The 10,000-nt window shown below is 30.6% G+C and overlaps 1 protein-coding gene across 9 annotated transcripts in view; it reads right to left on the minus strand.

Moving 5' to 3' along the window:
* LOC124957401 (SH3 and multiple ankyrin repeat domains protein 1) overlaps nt 1-10,000 on the minus strand; it is a 144,586-nt gene that overhangs the window by 28,274 nt on the left and 106,312 nt on the right. For 5 of the 9 annotated variants that reach the window (XM_047514427.1, XM_047514431.1, XM_047514430.1 and 2 more), the window contains one exon: nt 7,479-7,498. The exons of 2 other annotated variants lie outside the window; for them this stretch is intronic. In XM_047514427.1, coding sequence (XP_047370383.1) covers nt 7,479-7,498 — 20 coding nt within the window. The remainder of the gene's footprint in view (nt 1-7,478; nt 7,499-10,000) is intronic. 2 more of the 9 variants (XM_047514432.1, XM_047514428.1) reach the window with 1 other exon arrangement.

Genomic DNA, 10,000 nt, shown 5'->3' on the forward strand with positions numbered 1-10,000 from the left:
TTTGTTGAACGATTTCCTTGTTTATTTTTTGTTTCTCTCGTTCGTTTTAATTGATTTTAGAAGAAGGAGAAATAAAAGATGATCATAATAATAACAATAATAATAATAATAATAATAATAATAATAATAATAATAATAATAATAATGTGCAAATTGATAGATAAGTAAAAAGAAAAAAAGAAGAAAAATAAATCTTGATTAATTTCATCATATTTAATAAAAATACTAACTAGGTATCTTAGAAACGAGTCATCGACTGGTTCCGGTTTACACTTTCGTTCCTAGAACTCCAGGACGATCTACTCCCGAGCGGGAGGATCTAAAGAAGAAGAAGAAGAAGAAGAAGACGAAGAAGAAGAAGAAGAAGAAGAAGAAGAAGAGAGGAAGAGAAAAAACCTCAACAACGAAAAAAAAAAAAAGAAAATAAAAAAAGAAACAACAACAACAAAAACAAAGATGAAAAAAAAAGAAATGAAAAGAAATGGAGAACCGGTAGAACGTTCCTTACAACTACTCTCTTCTCTTCTTCTTCTTCTTCTTCTTCTTCTTCTTCTTCTTCTTCTTCTTCTTCTTCTGTTTTAACGAAACGACGTTGAAAGTGGATTTGCTAGATAGTACAGAGGCCGATCAACCTTCTTCTTCCGTACGGTGACGTTCATTTCTAGCGTTAATTTCTTTACTCTTTAATCGATGTAATAATAACGGAACTAGTTTATAAATAGAGAAAAGATATGCGTGAATAGTGGGTGCGGAGGGGGGTGGGGAGGGTTGGGGATAAGAGAAAGAGAATCAATCAACAGTATGCTACTCCAACTTTATATTATATCCCTCAAATTAAGGTGCCATAAATCGTAATTATGATTTAAAAATTTTTTTTTAATCATAACGCATTGAACAATCTGTGCTTGACATATTCATCGATGTTCAATGTCTCTCGTAAATATATAATCGTATCGAATCATTATACGATTTGTAAAATTTATCAACGACAACGTTCGAAATGAAATTTTCTTTGTATTATAATAATTCTTCCTTCTTTTTTTCTTTTTTTCTTTTCTCTTTAACTATAACTGTAACTACAATTTGTACTCGTTAATATTAACGAAATTATATTGAACAAGTTTGAACTGTTTCAAGTGGCACGCCTAGTTAGATGTCTGTATTATGTATATATATATATATATGTATGTATAATTTTTTTTTCCTTTTCTTTTTCTTCGAAAATAACTTCAAATTGCCTTTCTCTTCCACATAATTAACGTCATAAATCAAAACGATCAGACTCGTAATTATATATCTCAAATCCTTTAATGGAACAGATTGGCGCTGTACTTGTCAATGCATTTCTATCCCGTGCTATCACAATTAATACGATAAATACAATTAATTCGAACAATTAATTGTCTTTGCGAATTGTTTCTTTTCTACTTTATTTTTTTTCTCGGATCTATACCTTTTATTCGAAAGTTCTTCTTAATTCTTGTTAAAAATATCACGTATTTTTCATTTGCTATTCTTTCTTGTCCATTTGTTATTTTTCTTTCTTTTTTTTTTTTTTGTTTTCTTTTGTTTCGTAAATAAAATGTATATATATACAAAGAGTTGATTATTATTATCATTATTATTATTATTATTATTATTATTATTGTGAGTTACGTACGAATGTAATTGGCGTAAAAAAAAGAGGGCAGAAAAAAAAATAATCTGCAAGTATTCGTTGTTGAATTTTCATCGTGCCAACCCCCTCCTCATATCTCTACCTCCACCCATCATCCACCCTCTCTTCTATTTACCATCCCACTTTTCGTAAACGTAACTCGATTTTCTCTATCGCGGAATCGAGTCTGCGTTGGAGTCCCTGGTAATTGCCAATCAATTCTGGAAGCAGTTGGGCCGCACGTGACGCGACGGTATTTCATGATCGATCGTATACTTTCATCCTCTCTGTGTTCGCCAAAGATCGAGATACCACACCCTTCTCTATTTCTATTTCTATTTCTATCTCTGTCTCTCTGTCTCTCTGTCTTTCCGAGCTCATTACATTCCATATTTACATGGAAATTAATGTGAGCTGAGTAATTTGAAAAAGAACGAAAGAAAGAAGAAAAAAAAAAAAGAAATAAATAAATAAATAAAAGGAAAAAAAAAGAGACGAAATAAATCAGAAGGAACATTTTTTACGAATCGTTCGTACGAAAAAAATTATAAGCGATTTATTTGAACGATATTAGAGGTAACGTTTGATGAATAATTTGAAGAGATGAAAGAAAAAAAAGAAGTACAGAAAAAAAAAAAAGATGAGGAAAAAAATTTACAGATTAAATTTGTCCCCCCCCCCTCGAGGTATCTTCGGGTGATATTCCTTCTCCCTCACCCATCGAAAAAAAAAGGAAAAAGAAAAACCTACCCCCAATCGACATTACGACACTCCTAATTCCATTTCCAATTCAAATCAAAACTTTCCATCGTTTTCTCGTTCGTATCAAAATTTATAAATAATTGCGGATCTGCGGTCTGTTAGGATGAATTTTTCGAAGGAACATTAGGAAAACATTTAAAATATCCATCCCTTAATATTTCCCCTTACTATTTCCCTCCCTTTAATCACTTGCGGTGTAAAGAAAAATTCACGGTCGACGTGGCAGACACGTCAATTTTCTTTCTTTCAAATCTGACGACGTGTGTAACACGTCCATGGCATTCCGACGATAGAAGTAACACGACGTGCGTAACACGTCTTTCACCGTAACTGTTTAATATGATTCTAACAAAAATCATAACTCATAAACAACGTACGTAGAATATACAATATACGTGTATCCATCGAAGATATATTCATTGTGTCGTGACTTTCAATGATTCAACAGCAAGCTACTCTACTAAGGATTCTTAAAGACAAGAGTTAAGTTAGAAGAGAAGAAAAGGGAGGAGGGTTAGGTAGACGTCTAAGGGATGGGTTGAGGTAGGAGGAAGGGTTAGTGTTAGGTGAGGGGCTAGGTGAGGAATAGAGAGAGAAAGAGAGAGAGAGAAGAAGTAAGGAGGGCTATGTACAAGGAATTCATGAATACGAGATTGCACTCGAAGAGCCCCGGGTAAATGGCTTGCTGTGGATGCTAAGCTACTCTCTTCTTAGGTTGAAAGACTTTGCTCTTGCTCTCTCTCTCTCTCTCTCTCTCTCTCTCTCTCTCTCTCTCTCTATCTATCTCTCACGTTAAAAAAGGAAGGATTTAAAAAGAAAATCTTTCACATATCTCTCTCTCCTCTCTCTCTCTCTCCTTCTCACACGCATATATACTATCTCGCTCATTCTTATTCTCTTTCAAGGAAACAAAAGTGTTGGTAATGATCGATTAAAATTAAATAGACCATTTAATAGTAAAGCTTGTTCAGGTGTTTTGTATAAAATTTCTCCCTCTCTCTCTCTCTCTCTCTCTCTCTCTCTCTCTTTCTCTGTCTCTATTTCTATCTCGCTCTTGTTCTCACTCTATCTATCTCTTAGTTTTACTATATTGAAATACTGTGTTCGAGGAAATGAATGAAGATGGGAGAGAGAGAGAGAGAGAGAGAGAGAGAGAGAGAGAGAGAGAGAGAGAGAAGGACATGATTGGCCTAACGTAAGAAATTATTATCATTACTATGACACTATCGTCGACATTTTCTTTCTTCATTACAACTTATGTATATTGCATTGTAAAGAGAACTGGAATAATATTCCTTCGCGTGTTTTCTATATATCCGGTGTTTCAATCTCTTTCTCTCTCTCTCTCTCTCTTTCTCTCTCTTTTTTTTTCCTTAAAACTATCGCACGTTTTTCACGATCCACTTAATGATCCACGTCCACCAGAAGGATCGTCATGTCCATTCTAATTGTATTTACAAAATTGACTTCTTCGAGGAATAGAGAAACCTGAAGTTTTACTTCTCGATCATAATTAACTGATCTCTAACGCTTAGTTTATTTATTTATTTTCTCTCTCTCTCTCTCTGTCTCTTTAAACTACGCCATTGAGCTCTGTAATTTTCCTTTTTTTTTCTTTTTTTGGAGAAGGGATTTAACAATTTTTTAAATATTTAAATAATCTTTAAATAATCTTACGATTAGAATCTATTAGAATTTATGAATTATGCGAAACGAATGAAGGATGAAAAGCAATGATCCATTATTTATGTTTACTTCTATTTTTTTTTTCTTTTCTTTCTTTCTTTTTTTTTCTCTAATTAATACTACGAGAGTGATCTAGAATCCCGATATGGCCGTTGATCGTATTAAGACTATGTTTCCATCATAGACCTTCTTTGAAAATCATTCGTAACGCTTGCTGGTGTTTACAAGAGCGTAACTATTATAACAATAAATTAGAACAAGTTCCGGGTGTATATATATATATATATATACATATACATAAAAAAAAAATGAATTATACTTGTGTTTTATCAAGAAAATTGTTTATCTCGAAAAAAAAAAGAAAAAAAAAAAAAAGACAGCTTCTTTAATATCTTTTAGGATCGTTAAAATTTTTACGATCAGTCAAGAAAAAAAAAAAAAGAAAAAAGAAAAACAAAACAAAAAAAAAAATAGAAAAAAAAGAAGTAATAATCATAGAAAAGATCTAAAAAAAAAAAAGAACGATTGGTATCTAAGGTGAAGGATGATCCAGGTTCACGATCATGGATCACAATGATCTTACGCCCACACTTAGTATGCTCGAGGCTTGAACTTTCAAGATACAACAACCTCTACACGATGGACATATCCTCAAAGATATATATATATATATATATATATATTTATGTACACATATACATATACATACATATATATATATATATTTGTATGCCGCAGTATAGAAATAGATAGATGGAATAAGGACGAGATAGAAAGAGATAGATATATACAAGATAATATATACACATCAATGTGTACCGGTACTAATACCGGTAACGTTTCTTCTAACAGTTCCGGTCTGTTCTTTTACTAAGCTAACTATATAAACGTACATACATACTTTGTTACATCCAAATACATACATACATATATATATATATATATATATATATGTATATGTATGTATGTATATTGATGGATACATTGATGGAGGTTAGCCATTGTATAATGATAAAGTATACCACGATCGTTTGGGTAATATCGTTATCGTTATCTGTCCAGTATTATTGATAGTTCGATAATAATATTCCTGTTAGTATTATTTTGTATATATATATATATGATGTGTATGAGTGTTTATCTCTGTCTCTCTCTCTCTCTCTCTCTCTCTCTCTCTCTCTCTCTCTCTCTCTCTCTCTCTCTCTCTCTATCTCTATCTCTCTGTCTCTCTGTCTCTCTGTCTCTCTTTATCTTATTCTTACGATTTTAGTATCTGAACAATAAATATTGTACATAATAATCATAGATGGGAAATGATAAATGGTAAATTTTCAAAGTAAAATATCTTATTATCGATCGAAATGATCCAACGTAAGATAGATCGATGTGTGATTTTAAAAAATTATTAATATTATTATAAATATTTTTTTTTTTTTTTTTTTTCTAATAATTCATTTATACAGCTGATCATACAGTAATCAATACTGCGATCATTGAAATTATTCGTAACTTTATTATTTTATTAATCGTCTAATCAAAATTGAATTCAATTAATTTTTCCTTTTATTATAATTATTATTACAATTATATCATATATATATATATATATATATATATTTTGTTATATTATTATTATTAAATTGATAAATATGAATTTGAATTGAATATTTTTAATGATTAAAAAATATTGAAATTAGAAAAGAAGTACTAATGAGGAAGAACATTAGAGAAAGAGAGCGAGAGAGAGAGAGAGAGAGAGGAAGAGAGAGAGAGAGAGAGAGAGAGAGATAGAGAGAAAAAGAGAGAGAGAAAGAGTGATAGCTATTACGGATGCTTTCGTTTACCTCTCTCAAACGAAACTGAAAGTCAGCACGAAGCGAGAGACGGTAGCAAAATAGGATGAGTCAACTGTGTTGACCTCGATCGGGGACACTCGCTTACGCGAAGAACTTATAAGTATATCTTATATATTCTTTTATGTACGTCTGATATGACATACGTATACAAAAATTATCACGCATGATCAATTTATACATATATATATATATATATATATATATATATATATATATGTGTGTGTGTGTGTATTGATCAGAGAGTGTTATATAATTTAAAAAAAGAAAAAAAAAAAAAAAAGGAAAAAAGAGAAAGCTAATCTTATTACGAATACTTACACGAATATCTATGTATTGTATTATATATATATATAAGACGTATATAAAATTTTTAATGTAATCGTTAATATATATATATATATATATTTTAATTAGAAAAATTATTTTGTTTCCTTCTCTTTTTTTTTTTCTTTTTTTTTTTTTTTTAATTATATTCCCTATCGTTGTTGAAGCCCTTTTTTATTTATTTATTTGTTTATTTAATTTTCTTTTGTAATAATTCTTTGAGTGAACCACAATCAATTAATTAATATTAAACATGCTTTCAATGTATACGGATATAGTATATAAATATATATGCGTCTTCACGCAAGTTCATTGACCTTGAGAATTCATTATGCTAATAGCATGCAAGTAATATTACATTATGACTATTATGAGATATATATATATATATATATACATATATAGTATTTTTTAATATAATACATTATATATATATATATATATAAATAAATTATTGTTTAAATATTAAAATTAATTATTTTAATATTCTAATTATTTTTTTTTCTTTTTTTTTTTATAAAATATAATAAATATTTTTGTAAAAAATTATAAAGTATTATTATATATATATATATATATATATATATATATATATATATATATAATAATATTTATTCGTATATAAAAATCGATCGAGAATCGGAATTAAAAAAAATCCATTGGATATTTCCAACTGTAAATTTATATCTAATCAAGTCAGATCTAATAATCTAATCTTTCTAAGGATTCATCTAATGCACGCATGCGGATTTCAAAAAAAAAAAAAAAAAAAAAAAAAAAAAAAAAAAAAAGACGGGACGAGTGAAAGAAGATCAAAGAAAAAAATAAAGAAGAAATATAAGAAAATAATCGAAAAGAGAATGTAAACAAAAAATAAACAAATAAATAAAATAAAATAAAACGTTCCTTTTCTCCTTTCAATTTTTCTTTTCGAACGCAAATAAAAAAAAAAGAAAAAAAGAAATAAAACAGAGCAATAACAACGAGAAAGAGAGAAAGAGAGAGAGAGAGAGAGAGAGAGACAGAGAGAAAAAAAAGAGAGAGAAAGAGAGAGAAGAACATGGAAGAGAGTAAAAGAAAGAAAAAAAAAAAAAAAAAAATAGAGAAAAACAAAACAAAAAAATAGAAAAGGATAAACCGATTGAATAATTTTAATTTATAGTCGCATGCTATTAGTAATAGTGAAGACGTACCCTGTACCAAGTGGCCACCTGCGAGACGCATCGAAAGGGGTTGGAGAAGCGATGTTTAATCCGTACAACGGAGGGTGTAGGTAGGTGGTGGTGGTGGTGGTGGTGGTGGTGGTCGAATCAGGCCCGTATGTGTAATATATATTTTTTTGTTTGTTCGTTTTTTTTTGCGGTATTTTTTTTTTATTTATTTTTTATTTATTTATTTTTTTTTTCGTTATTGGCAGACGTGTGTCACGTAGTACGAGAGGAGGTACGTGGTCCCAACACACACACACACACAGACGAGAGCACAGGTGAAGTTGTAGTAGTAGTAGTAGTAGTAGTAGTAGGTAGTAGTGGATAATGATGGTGTAGTAGTAGTAGTAGTAGTAGTAGTAGAAGAAGTAGTAGTAGTAGTGGTGGTGGTGGTGGTGGGTGTAGTAATGTATTCGCAGGGCCCCGTGAAAGCGAGGCAAAAGCAATAACAACAAACAACAAACAACAACACCACAGGTCAGAGAGATTACTATTAATTATGTATGTATATATATATATATATATATATATATATATATATATATATATATATATGATGCATTTGTGTGTTATACATTTATATCGATATCGATATCGATGTATATATATGTTATGTATACGTATATATATATATGTGTATGTATGTATATATATACTGAGTATTAATCATTTGTCAACAGCATTGTTTATGATCGACTTTGATATATATATATATATATATATATATATATATATATATGTGTTGTTAAATTCATACAATATATATTACGTATACATATAGATAATATTTGAGTATGTTGATATGTAAGGGAACCACGTTAAACGAGTTCGAAGAATTTAATTGGATGATTAGAATTTTATTCTTGAGAATAATATATATATATATATATATATATATATATATATATATATTATTTTTTGTTTATTTTTTTAAATCCCGGAAAAGAAAAGAAATGGAAAGAAAATTTAAAAAAAGAAAAAGAAAAGAAAAAAGAATAATTGCATCGAACTCGTGTTCATGGTTATGAATAATAATAATAATAATAATAATAATAATAATAATAATAATAATAATAATAATAATAATAATAATAATAATAATAATGCGGATTATTTTTAAAGCAATGATTATCGTCGAAGAAATGAAATGTGGAATATAATGAACATCGATTGATATTTCATACTATTTAAACCTCTCACGCATAATTTCATCCCCGAACTCTCCCCCTCCCCTCTCTCTCTCTTTCTAATCTCTCTTTCTATTTCTCTCTCTCTCTCTCTCTCTGTCTCTCTCTCTCTCTCTCTTTTTCTTCATCCCTCCATCGTTCACTCTAATGAAGTATCAATCACGAAACAACAAACTCTTTCAAACGAAAAGCCGATTATGAAAAAAAAAAAAAAAACAAGAAAGAAAGAAAGAAAAAGAAAACAAAGAAAACAAAGAAGAAGAAGAAGAAAAAAAAATTGCTGACTTTATTTCACACCTTCGAGATAATATTTTTAGAAATTGAAAACTTTGCTTCAGAGAGGGAGGGTGGTTACCCTATTGTAAAACATAAACTTTTACCATTGCAAAATTTCGCGTGAGAGGATTAATATGAAATAGTGTATTATTTATGTTTTTCTTTTTTTTTTTTTTTTTTTTTTTTGAGGGGGTGATTGGGTGGTGTGGGTGTGTGAATGCAGTGTGCTTTTTTGTCGGCATGTATCACTTTCAAGCGTTGAATAATTATTTTTTTTACGTGGGGGGTGGGCTAGCGAGTGATCAGTGGCGGTGGCGACGACGGCGGCGGCGGCGGCGACGGCGACGATGACGGCGGCAAGGGGTGGGGTGGGGCTGAACGAATGAAAAAAAAAAGAAAGGGAAAGAAAAAAGAAAGTGTGATAACAAAGACGTTCCAAAAGGAACTTACAAGAAGCTACTTGCTTGCTTTGATTCGTTCTTTTTTCTTTTCCTTTTTTTTTTTTTTTTTCTTTCGTTTCGTGGGGCCATTGGCAGGGGGTGCTGTGAGGGTGGGCAGCGGGAGGAAGGACAACCATAAGATTATTTATTAATATTATGGGGCTTTTCGTGCTGTACCTCCTATGTCCACGGAAGGCAAGCATGTGAGGACAGAAAAGACGAAACGCGTGAAAATCCTTTGACATAGAGGAGTCACAAATAAGAAGGAAAATAAAAAAACAATAGAGAGAGAGAGAGAGAGAGAAAGAGAGAGAGAGAAAGAGAGGAAAAGGATAACAATAATGTTAATAATAAAATCAAGGAAAGAAGAAAATAATAATAATAATAATAATAATAATAATAATAATTAAAACAAAATAAAAATATTCAGGTGGTCCGGGTGGGCCGGGTAACCAGGGTGGGCCGGGTGGGGTAAATCGATCGGGTAGCCCGGGTGGGCCGGGTAGCTAGGGTGGGCCGGGTGGGATAAATCGATCGGGTAGGCTGGGTGGGATAAATCGATTGGGTGGGCAAAAAGCATGAAAGCAATATAAATCTAAACTAA

The sequence above is a fragment of the Vespa velutina genome, chromosome 25 (assembly GCF_912470025.1).
Source record: "Vespa velutina chromosome 25, iVesVel2.1, whole genome shotgun sequence".
NCBI classification, from domain to species: Eukaryota; Metazoa; Arthropoda; class Insecta; order Hymenoptera; family Vespidae; genus Vespa; species Vespa velutina.